The sequence below is a fragment of the Saimiri boliviensis genome, chromosome 5, assembly GCF_048565385.1.
Source record: "Saimiri boliviensis isolate mSaiBol1 chromosome 5, mSaiBol1.pri, whole genome shotgun sequence".
Lineage (NCBI taxonomy): Eukaryota > Metazoa > Chordata > Mammalia > Primates > Cebidae > Saimiri > Saimiri boliviensis.
Window position 1 is genome coordinate 79,377,754 of NC_133453.1, and position 22,395 is coordinate 79,400,148.

Genomic DNA, 22,395 nt, shown 5'->3' on the forward strand with positions numbered 1-22,395 from the left:
CAAATCAGGAAAGGAGAAGGTGCGCATTGGTGGATCAAAATGGCATTCATGTGATTACTTTCAAAAACAATTTATAGAAGGAGTGGATGTCAAATTATTCTGAAAAAATACTTAACTTGGGATTTTTTATTTTACCTGGTTCCTTCTCTTATTGTAAAGCCATTTCTAACTGGTTACATGTAAAATATGGAGGTTGTCTGGATAATGAGAGACCATGGAGATGATATTTTCTAAAGATAAACATACATTTGATGTTCATATTATAGCTGTATTCCATCTGGTACCAGGATCCATTCTGAACTACTACTAGCTTCTAAGGCGTGTGTTCTAGGTTTGGGGCAAATATTCCTGGTCAGACATTATCCAGATCTTTTAAAAATTAAATTTTCATAAATTCAGTGACTCTGTACCACACCAGTGAAAAAGTCCCAAATAGGCACTCCTTATCTGGTCAAACTGAAAACTATGTGAAGGCAGTATGAAGATGACTGGGGACTATGGAGCAAACCATGCTAAGACACTAGAGAGTGATGTCTAATTGATTCATGGTGAGAAAGACAGGCATTAGCTCTCTGAATTTTAAAACAAGTCTCTACCCACTGGATCTCGTAAAGATAATCTAAACATAAATCTAATCATGTGAACGCCAATATCAGCGAGAGCTGAGTGGCATGCTCAAAGAGAAACAGACCTCGACACCAAACTCAGAACTGGGCTCTACCTGTAGAAACCCAAATTCCGAGTTCAGTGTATATCCATGAAGGGTGGCCTCACAGACAAGAGAGCACAAATACAGCTCACTCCCCTACCACGGCCTTGACAGATGCAGCCACAAACAAAAGTCCAAGAGAATTATGCTGTTTTTGAGTTCCTGTATCAAAGCAGGATTGAAAATATAAAAGGAAAATCTATGAATCTCACTGTTTCAAGGATCTGGTCATGGCCTGGGAAGAAGCTTTAAAGAAGTGAGCTTAAGACACACGCACGCACGCACACACACACACACACACACACACAACTGTTACGTGAATTCAATTGAATATAATTAAAAGGAGATGCCAGTTTTACTCAGAATTTTACTGGCAGAATTCTCTGGTTATTCACCTATAACTTAACTTTAGACCTATAATCAATGTTAGTCATGTAGGGATACAACATGGCAAGATGCTTAACTAGCAAAGTATGCAGAAAAACTTTCAATTGCTGGTATCTTACAAGAAATTCAGATTTGTTTTCTTTTTCTAGTTATTGTTTTTCTTTTTTCTTTTTTAGAATTTTACCCATCCATCTGGAGTTGGCGAAAGGTGTGATACCCCAGCAAATCTATTAGCTAAAGGATGTCAGTTAAACTTCATCGAAAACCCTGTCTCCCAAGTAGAAATACTTAAAAATAAGCCTCTCAGTGTAGGCACACAGAAAAATAGTTCTGACATTGTTCAGATTGCGCCTCAAAGCTTGATCCTTAAGTTGAGACCAGGTATGTTAGGATTTGGCTCATGTAAATAGATCTACTGTCATATATGGTAATTCTTCTGCTCCACTAATGTGTCTTGTATTGTATTACATATCACTGATTATTATGCCTCAAATTTCCCTTTCTTTAGGAAATAGAAAATTGCTAGGCTCACACTTTTCATTATTCACATTGGTCTCTGGCACTCCAAATGTGTTACTAAAGAAGACTTCTCTAATAGTAACCATTTAAATTACTCAAATGTTGTTAAGGCTTACCTCACATTTCTTCAAGGGTTGTAATGTAGATTTAAACTCTCTTTTATTTGATTCCTTTTTTCTAAAACGACGCACAAAAAATTCAGCTTATCTTCTATCTAAATGGATGCTAGTTCTCCCAAGGAGATATAAAATATCCTAACTTATCCTCCAGTAGTTCTAAACTCCCTGCTGAAAAAGTTTCATGAGTTGGTTCATTTAGGATCTTGACTTTCAGTAAGTTCTTACTGAGGCGTAATAGGCAGCTGACCCAGCAACCGGCCAGTTGCAAATGAATCTCAGTGTGTTTTTCTGAGTTTGCTTTTCCTGTTGGGCTTTGCAGGTGGTGTGCAGACTCTGCAAGTGCATGTCCGCCAGACCGAGGACTATCCGGTGGATTTGTATTACCTCATGGACCTCTCCGCCTCCATGGATGATGACCTCCACACAATCAAGGAGCTGGGCTCCCGGCTTTCCAAGGAGATGTCTAAATTAACCAGCAACTTTAGACTGGGCTTCGGATCATTTGTGGAAAAACCTGTATCCCCTTTTGTGAAAACAACACCAGACGAAATTGCCAACCCTTGCAGGTAAGTAAATGATTCTCTTGGCATCTTCGTGCACTGATTTTTTGTGGAGATACCCTGGCTCTGAGCTGCACTTGCCAGGAGCTTGCTAACTCCCTGGCATTTCTGCCTCGTCTGGTTGGATCTCAGCAGTTCTCTCCAGTGCCTAGGTTGCTTAGAGTGGAGGGGAGGTCATCTGAACTACATGGTTCTAGCCATGGGTTCTTGCAGCCTCTGCATCTGCCTCCCAGTGTCGGGCAGGATGTAGCAAACCAGAATGTGTGTTATGCAGAAAAGGGGACAAAGGCTTTCACCGTAGGCTCCACTGGATGGTACCTCGCCCAGTCTCTCACACTTTCTAGTCTCAGTGGCCACCACTTTCTGAGGTTATTGGAGAATAACCTTCACTTTCCCCGAATGTTTTTCCACAACAATGACTTCTGGCAAAATAATAATTTTTGCAACTTTCTCTGATGTACTTTGGGAAATACTCGTTTCTCCTATTGCTTGGAGAAGGCCTGGGAAGCCTTCACAGACATTAAATTCAGTAGTAAATGACTTCATAGGCAATGGCTCCATTCTAATATAATAAGCTATGAAAGTCACATATTATGCAGGTGATAGTGGAGGACAAATTGCTTTGTGATGGCTTACCTGTTAAGTGAATGGCATGTTCAGAAACAAATTATTTAATATTCTCCTATTGAAAAAGAGCTACTATATGCTCTGTGCCAGACCTTGTGCTGAAGGTTTTACACACATGACCTCATTCAGTCTTCATAACGGCAGGTTAAAACTTAATAACACCAGCCCTATACTCAGAAGAAATAAGAGGCTCTGAGAGATTAGCTATTTGCCCAAGGCCACATGACTAACCCATGATCTGTACCAATATTCAATTTGTCCCAAAAGCAAGCCCATTACTACTATACATCTAATATATATGAAATAATTTTCCAAATGTTTATTGACATAATACTTTTATATACCAAAAGCATCAATCTCTATAAAAGATAAATAGCTTTTATTATACCATTTTAAAAAATCTCAATGTAGCCCCCAACTACAATCTAACAAAATCAAAAATAATTTAACCATAAAAGGAACTTATCAATGATTGTAACACTTAAAAATTGTGTTTGGTTTTAAATATCTGTGATGGTGGCTTAAAAAGGGAGGTTTGTTTGTTTGTTCGTTTGTTTGTTTTTGAGATGGAGTTTCACTCTGTCACCCAGGCTGGAGTGCAGTGGCATGATCTCAGCTCACTGCAATTTCTGCGTCCTGGGTTCGAGCAATTCTCCTGCATCAGCCTCCTGAGTAACTGAGATTACAAGTGCCCGCCACCACGCCAGGCTAATTTTTGTAGTTTTAGTAGTGACTGGGTTTCGCTATGTTGGCAAGGCTCTTCTCAAACTCCTGACCTCAAGTGATCCACCTGCCTCGGCCTCCCAAAGTGCTGGGATTACAGGCATGAGCCACTGTGCCCAGCCAATATTTTCTTCTCTTTTTTTTATATAAGGACCAGAGGAAGGCCATTCAGGGCTATATGGCAGATTCATAAACATGAGGAATCCAGGCCTTTTTCTGCTCTCTGCTTCACCATTATTGACACTTGGATTTTATCTTCATGGTCCAAGAATGGTATCGGGGCACTAATCATCACTTCTTCATTTCAGTCAGGAGGAAAGGAGGAAAATAGGAGCCATAAAGACTGTCTGCCCACTCCCCCACAATTCCTTGTGAGGTATAGTTGACATGCCTAAAATGCACAGATGGAAAATGTTTAGTTTGATGTGTTTTGATGGTTAAATATACCATTGCAATCAGTATCCAAAACATGGTGTAGAATATTTCCATCACTTCAGAAATTTCCCATTACACTCAGTTCTACCACTTCAGAGGCAACCACTTTCTGATGTCTGTAATTTATACTGGTTTTGCCTATTCCTGAATTTTATATAAATATGTAACGTAATATATGCCCTCTGTGTTTGGCTTCTTTGGTTCAACATAATGTTTTCAACCTATGATTTTGTATCAGGAGTTTGCTTTTTTTGTTTCAGTTAATAACTCATTGTATTTATTTACTATATTTTGTTTATTCATTCTTTCATTGGAGGACATTTGGGTTGTTTCTATTTTAGGGGGCTATTATGAAAAGGCTGCTGTGAGCACTTGCACTGAAGTCTTTGCATGGATGTATGCTTTTACTGCTCTTCAATAGACACCTAAACTGGAATTGCTGAACTGTATGATACTTCTAATTTTCAAAGAAACTACCAAATTGTTTTCCAAAGTGAATGTACCACTTTGCATTTCCATCAGCAGTGTGAAAAGGTTCCAGATATTCTACATCCTTACTGACACTTGATGTTGTCAGTTTTTTAAATTTTAGACATTCCAATAGGTGTGCAGTAGTATCTCATTGTAACCTTAATTTGCATCTCCTTAACGATGAATGATGTTGAGCACCTTTTCCTGTGTTCATTTGCCATTCCTATTTATTTTGTGAAGCTTCTTTGGAAATCTAAGATTAGACTATCTTTCCAACATTGTGTGGTAAGAGTACTTTATATATGCTGGATACAAGCTTTTTGTCAAATGTATTTTGCCAAAAAATATATATATTTGTCAAAAATATTCTCTCCCAGTTTAGGGCTTGTATTTTAATTTTTCTGAAAATGCCTTTGGTCAAGCAAAAGTTTTTAATTTTGATGAAGTCCAGATTATCAATTTTTCATTTTATAGTGTTTTTTTATGTTCTAATAAATTTTTGCTTACTGTAAAGGTCACAAAGCCTCCTCCTATATTTTCTTCTAGAAGCTTTGCAGTTAATGTGATTACATTTAGGCTTCTGATCTCAAATTAGTTTTTGTATTTGGGATGAGAAAAAAAGGTCTAGGTTGATTTTTTTGTTTCCATAGAGATATCTAGTTTTTCAAGCACTATTTGTTAGACAAGATACTCCTTTCCACATTGAGTTATCTTAATGTCTTTGTTGACAAGCAATTGACCATATATGTGTGAGTCTAATTCTGGACACTATTCTGTTTCACTGATCCATTGAATATAACCATGTAACCACTAATGCCTCACTACCTCCCTTACTGTAGCTTTATAGACAGTCTTGAAATCAGGAGCATAAGTCCTCCAACTTTGTTTTTTCATTTTGTTTATCCTAGATCCTTGAAATTTCCACATAAATTTCAGAATCAACTTGTCAATTTCTTCAAAAAATATGCTGAGATTTTTATTGAGACAACATTGAAACCACAGATCAATTTGTGGATATATTGAAAATCTGACATGTATTCAATTTTCCAATCATTTTACATGACATATATCTTCATTCATTCAGATCTTGTTTAATTTCTCAGCACAATGTTCTGTCATTTTCAGGGTAGATATCTTGCACATGTTTTCTTTTACTTATTTCTAGGGACATTTAAAATTTTTTATTTTCAAATTCCTTTTGGATAACATGTAGAAATACAATTGATTTTACATACTCACTTTGCATCCTGAAAACTTTATATTAATTTTCTCTTTAGTTCTAGTGTGATTTTTATAGATTCCTTAGCATTTTCTGTGTATATGATCATGTCATCTGTGAATAACAACTTCTTTTTCTCCAATGTCTATGCTTTCTCTTTATTATTTCTGACCTTATTGCATTGGCTTGGATCTCTAGTACTCTTTTAAATAGATGTAGTAGGAGAGGACAACCTAGTCATCTTCATGATCTTAGAGAGAAAGGATCAGTGTTTCACCATATGTTGTTAGCTAGTGGTTTTTTATTTCCTTTCATCAGATCAAGGAAGTTATCTTCTATTCCTTTCTTGGTAGGTTGTTTTTTTTAAAATTACAAATGGTTGTTAAATTTTATTTCCCAACTTAGGGGTTTTTGCCAGAAATTTTACTCAATACCTTAGACTTGTATCCAATTGGCTGGCACTTAGTTACATGACCAGTTAACTATAAAGGAAGCACATTGCTACCTGCCCCTCCAAGATCAGCATTTTGTCATGAGGGAAGAGAAAAAAAGGTGGCATCTAAGATCAGTTCCTGCAATGCTGAATACATAGATTTCTATACAGAGTTATAAAGACCTGTACCCTCAAAAATGCTGTAGAACAAAAAGTAAGGTATGATTATTGTTATTAATTGCTTATTTCACTTGTAAAGGGAAATAAGCTTGGTGCTAACAACCTCTTAAACACCTATCATAAAAACATGGCTAATGCTTTTGGTCCCTTTTATAAAATCAGAGAATATTCTACCTGAATACTATTTGTATTTAGTTCTTCGGTATACTGTGTGTCTTTCCCCTACAATAAGCTTCCATAGAGAGTTTAGTAGGGTAATTTCATCCAGAATTACAAAGTGCCACCTCTGCCCCAGGGGGTATATTTAAAATCATTCCTCATGTCACAGATCGGGAAAGAAGTAGCAACATGTTGTACAATAATAATCAGGGGAACCAATGAGTGTGCAATGTTACCAGAGAAAACGAAAATTAACAATGTTGAATGGCTCAGCTAAATTGGCAGACCAGCATCTTAAACTAACAATGAGATCTTGTCCTTAGTCAGGCTTCCAGTAAATGGAAGCAGTTTGGCTGATTTATTTAGCTCTGACTGTATCTTATTCATGCATTTATTTATTCATTCATTTGTTCAACAAAAACTTACTGAGTTCCAATTATGTACCAAGCAATGTGCTAGGCAGGATGATATTTGGAAGAAAAGACCTGGTCCCAGTTCTCAAGTAGCTGAAATCCTTTGGGGAAGCAGGTACATAGTACTGCAGGGTGATTAAGCACAAGGGCTTCAGAGTGAGCCCTGGATTCGGTCTTGATTCATATATTCACTCATAATGTGACCTTAGGCGAATCATTTCATCTCTCAAGTCTTCAATGTTTTCCTCTGTAAGTCTGGAATAACAATACTAATTACAAAGAGTGGTTTTAAGAATTGAATGAGTTAACAAATGAAAGCATTTGGCATTGTGCTTGACCATGGTACGTTCTCAATAAATAGGAGGTACTATTAACAAAATAGGGTGTGATTAGGGAGAGACCAGAGCACTGCAAGGGGTGCAGAAAGTGGAGACTGAAGGAGAATCATATATTTGATCTCTTGAAAGGTTGAATATGTCCCATTTCCTGAAGATTATTATTGACAAAATTTACCATTAAGTTTATAAATAGCAAGTTTTCTTGTGTGTGGCAATATTATATGCTTTCTATTTCCATTATAGCCCTGAATCTCTCAGTTTCTCTGTCCAGATAGTATCACCTTGTACACACATACATACATATACATGTGAAGATAAAAAGTCAATCCTTTGATCAAACTATATTATAGAATAAAATGTTCTTTAGTAGGAAAGCAATTAGAGGTAAAAGGAAAGAGCATAGGATTTTTCAGACCTGGGTTAAAATCATAACTTTGGATAAACAATTACTCTCTTTGAGCTCAGTCTCATCACCTATAAATAGGTATAATAATATTCACCTCCTAGAGTAACTGTGAGAACCGAATGAACTCAGAACAAAACAGACACTCAAAACAAACGTTAACTTTTTCTTCTGCTCATTAACACTTATTAATTTATCTCTAATTATTTTAATCTAGTGGTCCTCAAACTTTTAGATCTCAGGACTCCCTTATACTCTTAAAAATTAAGAGCCCCAAAAGCTTTAGTTTATGTGCATTACATATACTCATAGTCATCATACTAGAAAGTAAACATTTTAAAATAATTATCTATTGATTCATTTAATAATTATAATAGGAAACCCACTGCATATTACCTGTAATATGTTTTTATGAAAAAATAACTTTTCTGACACAAAATAAAAATTAACGGGCTTTCTGCTCTAAAATGGAGTGGCACCATTTTACATTTTTGTAAATCTCTTTAAACATCTGGTTTAATGGAAGACAGCTGGATTCTCATATCTGCTTCTGCATTTAATCTTTTGCCTTTTTAAAAAATTGAATTCCGTGAAGAAAGTCAAACCTCATATAAACATGTACTTGGAAAAGGAAGAAGCATGTAACAGGTTTTTTCAATGACTGTGATCATTCTTTTGGATATTACCTTCAAACTAGATAACAGGTGAAAAGTAGTTTCAATGGGTAACCTGAAACAATATCGATGAATGTTTCATATGATTAGCATGAAAAGCCGTTGGTCTTTTTTCATTTTGGATGGCTTTTTTTAACCAATGTGTAATTTTGTGATATGATGCTTTGTGCTTTGTAAAATATTGATTCACTGAGTTAGGCAGACCTTCCAGATTTCATGATACAATATCAAAAAAAATCACAATTGTTAATATCACTACCATTCTCATCAGACAAATCTTGAAGTATTCTGAAGTATTGTTAATCTCATGAGTAGCCGATACAATTTTTCCAAACTTTTAATTTTTTAGTTACCTGAAATTTTGTCATTGGCAATAAATACTAGCAATTGTTTGCCTTAAAGTGACAGTCTCACTTTGTTCATCTTAAGGAACATGTCTGCTAAATAAGCAAATTAGAATAAGAATGTGGTTGTCAATCATTTTTTCATATAAAAATGGTGTTCTTATGTTTTAAAAAGGATGGAGGCTAGTTCAGCTCAAGTGCATAAGTACTTTTTCTCTGTTAACCTTGAACTTAAGTATGCAGCAGAAACATGCTTTACGCACGTTTCTCATGTCTTGAAGAAAGGCCCATGTATTCAAAGATACAGACTTAACACAATTAGCACCTTTGCTGCTTCATAAAGGAAAATCAAATGAAACTAGCGTTTATTATCATGGTGAATGCTTGCTAGCAAAAAAACACAAGTACTGCTAGTAGTTTGGTGCCATTGCCTTAATGATAAGAGCTGAGGCAGCAGCGGTTTTACTCATCACTGCTTGCTTGCGTGCTTGCTGCTGCTGCTGCTGCTTCTTCTTTTTCTTCTTCTTCTTTTTCTTCTTCTTCTTCTTCTTCTTCTTCTTCTTCTTCTTCTTCTTCTTCTTCCTCTTCCTCTTCCTCTTCCTCTTCCTCTTCCTCTTCCTCTTCCTCTTCCTCTTCCTCTTCCTCTTCCTCTTCCTCTTCCTCTTCTTCTTCTTCTTCTTCTTCTTCTTCTTCTTCTTCTTCTTCTTCTTCTTCTTCTTTTTGTGCTTTCTTTCTTTCTCTTTCTTCTTTTTTATTATGCTTTAAGTTCTGGGATACGTGTACAGAAAGTGCAGGTTTGTTACACAGGTATACATGTGTCATGGTGGTTTGCTGCACCCATCAACCCGTCATCTACATTAGATATTTCTCCTAATGCTATCCTTCCCCTAGCCTCTCACCCCTGACAGGTCCCAGTGTCTGATGTTCTCCTCCCTGTGTCTACATTGTCTCCTTGTTCAACTCCCACTTATGAATGAGAACATGCAGTGTTTGGTTTTCTGTTCCTGTGTTAGTTTGCTGAGAACGATGGTTTCCAGCTTCATCCATTTCCCTGCAAAGGACAATGAAATCATTCTTTTTTATGGTTGCATAGTATTCCACGGTGTATATGTGCCACATTCTCTTTATCCAGTCTATCATTGATGGGCATTTGGGTTGGTTCTAAGTCTTTGCTATTGCAAATAGGGCTGCAATAAACATACATGTGAATGGGTCTTTATAGCAGTATGACTTAAAAATATTTTGGGTATATACCCCAGTAATGGGATTGCTGGGTCAAATGATATTTCTGTTTATAGGTCCTTGAGGAATTGCCACACTGTCTTCCTCAATAGTTGAACTGATTTGCACTCCCACCAATGGTGTAAAAGAGTTTCTATTTCTCCACATCCTCTCCAGCATCTGTTGTTTCTTGACTTTAATGATCACCATTCTAATTGGCATGAGATGGTATCTCACTGTGGTTTTGATTTGCATGTCTCTAATGACCAGTGATGATGAGCTTTTATTCACATGTTTATTGGCTGCATAAATGTCTTCTTTTGAGAAATGTCTGTTAATATCCTTTGCCCACTTTTTGATAAGATTGTTTGTTTTTTTTCTTGTAAATTTAAGTTTCTTGTAGATTCTGGAGATTAGCCCTTTGTCAGCTAGATAGATTGCAAAAATTTTCTCCCATTCTGTAGGTTGCCTGTTCACCCTGATGATAGTTTCTTTTGCTGTGCAGAAGCTCTTTCGTTTAATTAGTTCCCATTTGTCAATTTTAGCTGTTGCTGCCATTGCTTTTAGTGTTTTAGTCATGACGTCTTTGCCCATGCCTATGTCCTGAATGGTATTGCCAAGGTTTTCTTCTAGGGTTTTTATGGTTTTAGGTCTTATGTTTAAATTTTTAATCCATCTTGAGTTAATTTTTGTATAAGGTGTAAGGAAGGGGTCCCATTTCAGTTTTCTGCATATGGCTAGCTAGTTTTCTTAATACCATTTTTGAATAGAAAATTCTTTCCCCATTTTTTTGGGGGGGCAGGTTTGTCAAAGATCAGATAATTGTAGATGTGTGGCATTATTTCTGAGGCCTCTGTTCTGACCCATTGGTCTATATATGTTTTCGTACCAGTACCATGCTGTTTTGGATACTGTAGCCTTGTAGCATAGTTTGAAGTCAGGTAGCATGATGCCTCCAGCTTTGTTCTTTTTGCTTAGGATTGTCTTATCTGTATGTGCTCTATTTTGGTTCCATATGAAATTTAAAGTCGTTTTTTCTAATTCTGTGAAGAAAGTCCATGGTAGCTTGATGGGGATAACATTGAATCTATAAATTACTTTGCACAGTATGGCCATTTTCACAATAATGATTCTTCCCATCCATGAACATGGAATGTTTTTCCATTTGTTTGTGTCCTCTTTTATTTCCTTGAGCAGTGATTTGTAATTCTCCTTGAAGACATCCTTCACATCCCTTGTAAGTTGTATTCCTAGGTATTTTATTCTCTTTGCAGCAACTGTGAATGGGCATTCACTCATGATTTGGCGCTCTGTTTGTCTATTATTGGTGGATAGGAATGCTTGTGATTTTTGCACATTGATTTTGTATCCTGAGACTTTGCTGAAGTTGCTTATCAGCTTAAGGAGATTTGGGGCTGAGATTATGGGGTTTTCTAAAAATACAATCACATCATCTGCAAACAGAGACAATTCGACTTCCTCTCTTCCTATTTGAATATGGTTTATTTCTTTCTCTTGCCTGATTTCCCTGGCCATAGCTTCCAATACTGTGTTGAATAGGAGTGGTGAGAGAGGGCATCCTTGTCTTGTGCCAGTTTTCAAAGGGAACGCTTCCAATTTTTGCCCATTCAGTATGATATTAGCTGTGGGTTTGTAATAAATAGCTCTTATTATTTTGAGTTATGTTCCATCAATACCCAGTTTATTGAGAATTTTTAGCATGAAGAGTTGTTGAATTTTGTTGAAGGCCTTATCAGTATCTATTGAGATAATCATGTGTTTTTTGTCACTGGTTCTATGTGATGGATTATGTTTATTGATTTGTGGATGTTGAACATCCTTGCATCCCACGGATGAAGCTGACTTGATTGTGGTGGATAAGCTTTTTAATATGCTGCTGGATTCAGTTTACCAGTATTTTATTGGGGATTTTCAAATCAATGTTCATCAGGGATATTGGCCTGAAATTTTCTTTTTTTGTTGTGTCTCTGACAGGTTTTGGTATGAGGATGATGCTGGCCTCATAAAATGAGCTAGGGAGGAGTTCCTCTTTTTCTATTGTTTGGAATAGTTTCAGAAGGAATGGTACCAGCTTCTCTTTTTACCTCTGGTAGAATTTGGCTGTTAACCCGTCTCGTCCTGGGCTTGTTTTTGTTGGTAGGCTATTCATTACTGCTTCAATTTCAGAATTGTTATTGGTCTGGTCATGGATTCAACGTCTTCTTGGTTTAGTTATGGGAGGGTGTATGTGTCCAGGAATTTATCCATTTTTTCTAGATTTTCTAGTTTATTTGTGTAGAGGTGTTTATAGTATTCTCTGATGGTAGTTTGTATTTCTGTGGGATCAGTGGTGATATCCCCTTTATCATTTTTTACTGTGTCTATTTGATTCTTCTCTCTTTTATTCTTTATTAGTCTGGCTAGTGGTCTATCTCTATTTTGTTAAGCTTTTCAAAAGACCAGCTCCTGGATTCATGGATTTTTAAAAGAGTTTTTCTTGTCTCTATCTCTTTAATTCTGGTCTGATCTTAGTTATTTCCTGTCTTCTTCTAGCTTTTGAATTTGTTTGCTCTTGCTTCTCTAGTTCTTTTAATTGTGATATTCGGGTGTCAATTTTAGATCTTTCCTGCTTTCTCCTGTGGGCATTTAGTGCTATAAATTTCCCTCTAAACATTGCTGTACCTGTGTCTCAGAGATTCTGGTATTTGTGTCTTTGTTCTCATTGGTTTCAAAAAACTTATTTCTGCCTTCATTTTGTTGTTTACCCAGTAGTTATTCAGGAGCAGGTTGTTTGGTTTCCATGTCATTGTGCAGTTTTGAGTGAGTTTCTTAATCCTGAGTTCTAATCTGATTGCACTATGGTTTGAGAGACCTCTATGCTTTCCATTCTTTTGCATTTGCTGAGGTGTGTTTTACTTTCAATTACGTGGTAAGTTTTAGAATAAGTGTGATGTGGTGCTAAGAAGAATGTACATTCTGTTGATTTGGGGTGGAGAGTTCTGTAGATGTCTATTAGGTCGATTCGTTCCAGAGCTGAGTTCAAGTCCTGAATATCTTTGTTAATTTTCTGTCTCGTTGATCTAATATTGACAGTGGAGTATTAAATTCTCCCACTATTATTGTGTGGAAGTCTAAGCCTCTTTGTAGGTCTCTAAGAGCTTGCTTCATGAATCTGGGTACTCCTGTATTGGGTGCATATATATTTATGATAGTTAACTCTTCTTGTTGCATTGATCCCTTTACCATTATCTTTGTCTTCTTTGACTTTGTTCATTGAAAGTCTGTTTTATCAGAGACTAGGATTGCAACCCTTGCTTTTGTTTCCCCCCCGGCCCCGTTTTTGCTTGGTACATCTTTCTCCATCCCTTTATTTTGAGCCTATGTGAGTCTTTGCATGTGAGATAGGGCTCCTGAATACAACACATCGATGGGTCTTCACTCTTTATCTAATTTGCTAGTCTGTGTATTTTAATTGGGGGCATTTAGCACATTTACATTGAAGTTTAATGTTATTATGTGCGAATTTGATCCTGTCGTTATGATGCTAGCTGGTTATTTTGCCCATTAATTAATGCGGTTTCTTCATAGTGTCAATGATCTTTATAATTTGGTATGTTTTTACGGTGGCTGGTACTGGTTTCTCCTTTCCAAATTTAGTGCTTTCTACAGGAACTTTTGTAAGGCAGACCTGGTGGTGACAAAATCTCTCAGCAGTTTCTTGTCTGTAAAGGATTTTATTTCTCCTTCCTTTATGAAGCTCAGTTTGGCCAGATATGAAATTCTGGCTTGAAAATTTTTTTCTTTAAGAATGTTAAATATTGGCCCCCACTCTATTCTGGCTTATACATTTTTGCAGAGAGATCTGCTGTTAGTCTGATGGGCTTCTCTTTGTGGGTAACCCAATTTTTCTCTCTGGCTACCCTTAACATTTTTTTCTTCATTTCAACCTTGGTGAATCTGACAATTATATGTCTTGGGGTTGCTCTTCTCAAGGAGTATCTTTGTGGTGTTGTCTGTATTTCCTGAATTTGAACGTTGGCCTGTCTTGCTAGGTTGGGGAAGTTCTCCTGAATAATATCCTGAAGAATGTTTTCCAACTTGGTTTCATTCTCCAGTCATGTTCAGGTACAACAATCAAACATAAATTTGGTCTTTTCACATAGTTCCATATTTCTTGGAGGCTTTGTTCTTTCCTTTTCATTCTTTTTTTTCTAATCTTGTCTTCATACTTCATTTCATTATGTTGCTCTTTGATATCTGATATCCTTTCTTCTGCTTGATTGATTTGGCTATTGATACTTGTGTATGATTCATGAAGTTCTCGTGCTGTTTTTCAGCTCCATCAGGGCATTTATGTTCTTCTCTAAACTGGTTATACAGGTTCTTAGCTTTCTTGCATTAGGTTAGGCATGCTCCTTTAGCTTGGAGGAGTTTGTTATTACCCACCTTCTGAAGCCTACTTCTGTGAATTCACCAAACTCATTCTCCATCCAGTTTTGTTCCCTTGCTGGCGAGGTGTTATGATCCTTTGGAGGAGAAGAGGCATTCTGATTTTTTGAATTTTCATGGATTTATCTACCTTTGGTCTTTGATGTTGGTGACCATTGGATGGGGTTTGTTGATGTTCATGCTATGCCTTTCTGCTTGTTAGTTTTCCTTCTAATGGTCAGGCCCCTCTGCTGCAGGTCTGATGAAGTTTGTTGGAGGTCCACTTCAAACCCTATTTGCCTGGGTATCATGAGTGGAGGCTGCAGAACAGCAAAGATTGCTGCCTGTTCCTTTCTCTGGAAGCTTTGTCCCAGAGGGGCACCTGCCAGGGCTCTCCCATGTGAGGTGTCTGTTGACCTCTGCTGGGCGGTATCTCCCAGTCAGGAGGCATGGGGGTCAGGGACCCACTTGAGGAGGCAGTCTGTCCCTTAGCAGAGCTCTAGTGCTGTGCTGGGAGATCCATTGCTCTCTTCAGTGCCAGCAGGCTGGAATGTTTAAGTCTACTGGAGCTGCACCCACAGCTGCCCCTTCCCTGAGGTACTTTGTTCCAGGGAGATGGGAGTTTTATCTATAAGCCCCTGACTGGGGCTACTGTCTTTCTTTCAGAGATGCCTTGCCCAGAGAGGAGAAATCTAGAGAGGCAGTCTGAGTGCAGAGGCTTTGCCAGGCTGTGGTGGGCTCTACCAGTTCGAACTGCCCAGTGGCTTTGTTTATACTCTGAGGGGAAAACCGCCTACTTAAGCTTCAGTTAATGATGGATGCCACTCCCCCACCGCTCAAGCATCCCAGGTCAACTTCAGACTGCTGTGTGGGAAACAAGAATTTCAAGCCAGTGGATCTTAGCCTGGTGGGCTCCAAGGGGATGGGATCCATTGAGCTAGACCACATGGCTCCCTGGCTTCAGCCCCTTTCCAGGGGAGTGAAGGATTCTGTCTCACTGGTGTTCCAGGCACCACTGAGGCATGGAAAAAAAAAAAAAAAGCTAGCTCAGTGTCTGCCCAAAGGCCACCTAGTTTTGTGCTTGAAATCCAGGGCCCTGGTGATGTAGGCACCCGAGGGAATTTCCTGGTCTGCAGGTTGGGAAAACATAGTATCTGGGCTGGAATGCACCATTCCTCATGGCAGAGTCCCTCACAGCTTCCCTTGGCTAGGGGAGGGAGTTCCCTGACCCCTTGCACTTCCCAGGTGAGACAACAGCCCACCCTGCTTCAGTACCTCTCTGTGGGCTGCACCCACTATCTAACCAGTCACAGTGAGATGCGCCGGATACTTCATTTGGAAATGCAGAAATCATCCACCTTCTGTGTTGATCTCACTGTGAGCTGCAGACCAGAGCTGTTCCTTTTTGGCCATCTTGCCAGCCTCCTCCGTACTGCTTTGATATCATCAGTGCAAATGTCAACACAGTGAAGAAGGCAGATGATATCTCTGAATTACGGTGAAAGTAGTTTAACCCAAAGGACCTCCTGGAAAGTCTCGGGGACCCTCACGGGTCTGTGTGCCATACTTTAAAAACCACACCAAATCCCCGTGACATGCAATTTAGCTATACAACAAACCTGCACAGGTACCTCTAAACCTAAAATTAAAAGTTAAATAAAAATAAAAATAAAAACCACCCTTTTGCTGGGTGCGGTTGGCACATGCCTGTAGTCCCAGAGCTGGAGGATTGTTTAAACCCCGGCATTTGAGTTCAGCCTGGGCAACAGAGAGAGTCGAAGGCTCTATAAAAAGAAAGAAAAACCACCTCTTTAATCTCATCTCCAATGCTTTTTGGAGTAGCTTTTTAATTTTCATTGGATGGAGAGTCACTAAAAATTTATTTCACCCTGTTGAGAATGCTGAAGTGATTTATATTTTTGAAAATAACTTCCTTTGCTGTTGTCTAAGATAGAGCAACAATAAGTGTTTTCTTTATTTTCATATGTATAAATGAGTAAAATGTACATTTAAAAGTATTTAATTGCACAAAAGTTAGTTTCTTCCTCTATTAAACATTTTGAAATATTTTTCTTAAATTTTCATTTATTTATTTTTTTGAGACAGAGTTTCACTCTTGTTGCCCAGGCTGGAGTGCAGTGGCACGATCTTGGTTCACTGCAACCTCTGCCTCCCAGGTTCAAGCAATTGTCCTGCCTCAAGCTCCAAAATAGCTGGGATTACAGGTATGCGCTACCATTCCTGGCTACTTTTTTTTGTATTTTTAGTAGAGACAAGGTTTTACCATGTTGGTCAGGCTGGTCTTAAACTCCTGACCTCAAGTGATCCACCTGCCTTGGCCTCCCAAAGTGCTGGGATTACAGGCATGAGCCACTGTGCCCGGCTGAAGGATTTCTTTAAACATTATTTCATGTATACTGTGGTGTTTTTGTTTTGTTTTATTTTGAATTTACACCAATAGTGAGTTTATTGTAGTTTTGCAAAAGAGGAAACTGAAGCATGAAATGCTGGAATGGGCCAGGATCAGTGGCTTATGCCTCATGCCTGTATTCCCAGCACTTGGCAAGCAGAGATGGGCGGATCACCTGAAGTCAAGAGTTTGAGATCAGCCTGGCTAACACAGTGTAACCCCATCTCTACTAAAAATACAGAAAAAGAATTAGCCAGACGTGGTGGTGCATGCCTGTTATCCCAGATACTTGGGAGGCTGTAGCAGGAGAATCGCTTGAACCCAAGAGACAGATGTTGCAGTGAGCCAAGATCGCACCACCACACTCCAGCCTAGGCAACAGAATGAGACTCCACCTCAAAGAAAAAAAAAAGAAATGCTAGAATGCATTTCCAGTACATTCATACACATAAACATATGTGAGCATATGGTATATAGTTTCTTATTGCAAAGGTAATAAGCCCATGTGAAAATAGAGACAAAAGTAAGAAATGGAAATAATTTCTAACTTCACTCAGGAAAAGATGACATTAATGCTTCGGTATACGTCATTATATTCTTATTCTGGAAATACATACTTAAAATTTTAACAAAAATTTGAAGTAATACTTCTGTATATTGTGTTTCATAACTATTTTGCATTTTAAATGCAAATTCTCTTGTTATCTAGGGATTCAAAATCAAGTAATTTGGTGAGAGGTGTTTACTTCTTTTGATTGCTAGGCTAAGAAAGTAACAACAAAATATGAGTCTTTATTAGAAAATGAACTCTCACCTTCAATCCTAGCACTTTGGGAGGCCGAGGTGGGCAGACTGCTAGAGCTCAGGAGTTTGTGACCAGCTTGGGCAACATAGTGAAACCCTGTCTCTACAAAAAATAAAAAAAGTAGCTGGCATGGTGGTGCACACCTGTAGTCCCAGCTACTCTGGAGGATGAGGTGAGAGAATTACTTGAGCTTGGGAGGCAGGGGTTTCAGTGGGCAGAGATTGTGTCACTACAACTGCATTCCAGCCTGGGCAACAGAGGGAGACCCTGTCTCCAGAAAGAGAGAGAGAGAGAGAGAGAGAGAGAGAGAGAGAAAGAGAGAGAGAGAGAGAAAAGAAAATGAACTCTGATCAAAACAGGGGCAATCTTCACTCAAAATTCCCTGGCATGGTCCATCTCTGACATTCTTCTGTGCTTTAGCTCTCCCATCACTTGAATTTCTTTAGTGAATTAAATTAAAATTTCATTCCACTTTCCAAAGGCATAGGTTCTAGTAAAATCTACAGAGCAGATAATTCTAACCAACTGAGACATGAATCTCTCACAAAAAGTTAGGACTGCTACTTCGGTGGATCCAGAAGATGCTCAAATGTCGTTTCAGACATTTTTGTAAACCAACAGCCCCAAATAAGAGATTAAACAATTTCCAAGATATTTAGGTTCCAGGGACAATGGTGTACCTAACATGATTACATACTTTTTATCTCACATAATCGTCATGGCAACTTTGTAAAATAGATCTTATGCTCATTCCCATTTTATGGAGAAGGACACTGAGGCCAGTGGTACTGAGCAACTTGCCCAAAGATAGATAACTGGCCGGGCGCAGTGGCGCACGCTTGTACTCACAGCACTTTGGGAGCCCAAAGTGGGTGCATCACTTGTCAAGAGTTTGAGACCAGTCTGGCCAACGTGGTAAAACCCCATCTCTACTAAAAATACAAACTTTGCTGGGCATGGTGGCATGTACCCATAATTCCAGCTACTCGGGAGGCTGAGGCAGGAGAATTGCTTATACCTGGAGGCAGATGTTGCAGTGAGCCGAGATCATGTCACTGCACTCCAACCTGGGCAACAGAGTGAGACTCCAACTAAAAAAAAAAAAAAAGAAAGAACTGTTCATTCTTTTTATTCTAAATCCGGTGCGTTTTCTACCACCCACAGCTACTTCAATCACTATAAGGGCAATTAAGACAAATGCTACATTATTGTCATTTAACAAGTTAAATATTTTGAAAAAAATCAGGCTCCTTCCTTATATCACGCTTTAAAATGCATTTTATATTTGAAGGTGGGAAGAAATTTGACTGCATCGAAGGTTTTAAGATATATATCCAAAAACATCATGAATGACATTAAAAGACAAACTACAGAGAAAAAAGGTTAATATTTTTAAGCTGGTTCTTTAAATTAAGATAAGAAATTTAGCAAAGGATATCAGCTGGCAATTAACAAAAGAAGAAATACAAGATGACAGTAAATAGAAACAAGCACTCGGTCTTAATAAAATGAAAATTAAAACTTACAGATGTCATTTTTTGCCAATCAACTAGTATAGTTTTTTTTTTAATGATATAATGCCATATACTAATACCAGAGATGGCAATGGCACAGTACAAGATGTCCCTCTCTTGTCTTGCTACAGGGTGATTCATATTTGATGACAGGCTAAGATATCAGCATACAAAAGAATTGTCATTGTGCAAACTTAGTGGTGAATTTTGGTTGGGAGCCCACAGAAGGTAGTGATTATGCGCGTGCATGCGCACACACACACACACACACACACACACAGAGGAGTCTGATCACCTGATTATCTGTTTTCTGAGTTTGAGCCAGTGCAAGACACACAATATGTTCTAAATAAGTGTTAGCTAATATGGTCAACACAGAAAGGGTGGGAGATGATGTCAACAACCTTACACAGTGAAATTCACAGCTGACTTACAGAGTCAGGTCCTTTAGAAAAACTAATCTGCATTTAAGGGAATGTTGCTAAGCTGTCAGATCCATTAGTTGTGTGTGACATCATATCTCATCAATAATATTTTCACATCTTACTTTTGCAGTAGTATTCCATACTTCTGTTTACCTACATTTGGATTCAAGCACATTTTGCCATTGACAAATGATGCTGAAAGATTCAATGAAATTGTGAAGAATCAGAAAATTTCTGCTAATATCGACACACCTGAAGGGGGATTTGATGCAATTATGCAAGCTGCTGTGTGTAAGGTATGCTGAAGGGAGTGCTGTTTCACTCTGTAAACGTGAAGTTAATCTCTTATTAACAATTGTACTTCAAAAGGATTAGCTAATTTCCTTTCTTTTAATCTCTAAATGTCTACATTTTGTATTTTTCTTAAAAGGCTCATTTTTGCCAAATATTTATTAACTTATGCTGAAATGGGAACTGTTCTTTATATCTAATATTTCAATAATCTAAGAAAATTGTTGTGTTGGGAAAATTTAGTTGAAACAATAGCCATGTATGATTAATTTTCTAAGATTAAGATCATATTCTTTTTTGGATTAATCATGATGAAAAAAATCAAGGGTAGAAAATTTATTTAAAAAACTTAACATGCTCTGAATCAGTATATATCCATACATATGACTACATAGCTATTGTTTTGAACTGACAAAATAAGGTTCAGAAGTTTGCTGTCTCTACAACATCGCAGGAACATTGCTCCTCCTTGACTATCTGACAAGTATCCACAAGAATGATTCCCCTGTCTTTAGGCAACAGCCCTTCGTGGAAAATATCAGGAGATAAACAGGGTTGCATCCCCTAGAAGGTGGGATGGCCAAGGAGTTAGAGGAGGAAGAAAAGGGATAAGGTGGGATGGAACAGCCAGGATGCGTTTTTACCCAATTAGTTCCTGGACTAATTTTAATTAAAGGGGAGGGCTTTGCTAAACACCAGCAACAGACATTTATAATTAGCAGGACATTGGGGCCGTACTTTCATAAGCAATTCTTATCCTCATATTAGGTTTATTATTTTTAGATGATATCATTAGAAAGAGAAATATGTTCCTAAATGTTGGGTGACGTTTTAATGAAACAGGTTTACTTTGAGCCCCTTTAATATTGCATTTTGATGAGTTTTGCTTCAGTTTGGATTTGGGATCATCTATGGCCTCCTTTGCTCAATTTTTTTGGGTGAATTGAAAGCTGGATAGTAAAAATAATTTAAATAAGTAAAAGTCAAGATCAACTGAATACTGACTGTAGTGGAGCTATTTTTCTGAAGCATAAGTCATACAAAAATGTTATCCAGGAAAAGCAAATGTCACAGAATTTCATGTATTTAATACATTAATATTATGGATGCACAATAGATAAAAATGCTAAAATAGACTAGCAATATTTTTTATAATCTAAATGTGTCCAAGCATAATTGATCCACACTCAATAAATGCCTGCCTCCCTCCAATAACCACAAATGTTTCTTCCCCACTATAGGAAAAAATTGGCTGGCGGAATGACTCCCTCCACCTCCTGGTCTTTGTGAGTGATGCTGATTCTCATTTTGGAATGGACAGCAAACTGGCAGGCGTCGTCATTCCTAATGATGGGCTCTGTCACTTGGACAGCAAGAATGAATACTCCATGTCAACTCTCTTGGTGTGTAACCTGCACTCTGTACTGTTTTCAGGGCTATAAGTAGGAGAATAAAGCAACCACTGGTGTAATACACATGAAATAACTCAGGCTTGGTGAAAGCAGTACACATTTTCTAATTTGAGATTAACAAGTTGCCACAGCTCAATTCACACCATCATTAGAGTCTCCCACAGGATCATAGGTGGGTGGTAGGCCATGTGGCAAGATGGATCTGCTATGAACTGCATGATCCCAGAACCTCCCTAACTTCTCAAAACACCTGGTGCTGGTGTAGCAATACAGGCAGCTCATTCTGTTCTCAGCCACAGCTTCAGAAAGGAGGGACCCAGACCAAGACAGTAACAAGATAGAATTTGCTGTGAATGATGGTCCCTGAGTCATGCGTGCTTTCATGTTCCATGGGTAACAACTAGTCAGGTATGGCTTGGTTGGTGCTTATTAACTTTTGGGTTATTTTTTGTCATTTATAAAATGCTAGTGACAGTCAAAGAAAACAATTGACTTTTGTAAAACCAGGTCAAAATTTCAGAGATCTTTGGACACGTGTGATCTCCTCAATAGACCCCTATGTATCCAACTGCTTTTCCTGAACAGACCATGAGGCTGCCATGGTTGTGCACATGTTATTCCCTCTTCCTGGAATATCCTTCCCTCCTAGGCTGCTGAGAAACTCTTCATTATCCTTAAAACACCAGCTCAGTCATTACTGCCCCCAGAGAGCCTTCCTTGACCTCTGCTAGACTCTGAAGCAATCGTCTTTCCCTCTAGTCACATACACAGATGAATTCTTATGTATCTCAATATAGAAATATGTTTTCTTACAATCTGTCTGTCTTTCTTGCACAATCCTCAGGACCAGGCCTGGTTTATTATCTCTGTTTCCTGATAGCACAGTGCCTAGAACAGAGTGGGTGCCAACTAATGTATGAAATAGATTTGACTTCTGAAGCAGCAATCTTGGATTGTCATATTGTCCCCATTTAACACTTGGAGAAATATGGTACAGAGAATTTAAGTGACTTCTTAGAACAATGCAGTAGAGGTGTAGGTGGGGGTGAAAGAGAGAGGGAGGGGAGACAGGAACCTAGAATTCTAATGTCAATTGGGAAAACTATTCTCTAAAAACTCTTAATAGTTCATTACTCACTACTATTCCTTGACCTAAATTTATGTATTTCAACATGA

The 22,395-nt window shown here is 38.1% G+C and overlaps 1 protein-coding gene across 5 annotated transcripts in view; it reads left to right on the forward strand.

Annotated features, from left to right (window-relative positions):
- The window catches only part of ITGB6 (integrin subunit beta 6), a 132,362-nt gene that overhangs the window by 53,140 nt on the left and 56,827 nt on the right, over positions 1 to 22,395 (forward strand). For 3 of the 5 annotated variants that reach the window (XM_010329794.3, XM_074399625.1, XM_074399624.1), the window contains 4 exons: positions 1,273 to 1,477; positions 2,054 to 2,300; positions 19,647 to 19,812; positions 21,049 to 21,210. In XM_010329794.3, the coding sequence (XP_010328096.3) occupies positions 1,273 to 1,477; positions 2,054 to 2,300; positions 19,647 to 19,812; positions 21,049 to 21,210 (780 nt within the window). The remainder of the gene's footprint in view (positions 1 to 1,272; positions 1,478 to 2,053; positions 2,301 to 19,646; positions 19,813 to 21,048; positions 21,211 to 22,395) is intronic. The other 2 variants (XM_010329800.3, XM_074399626.1) reach the window with 1 other exon arrangement.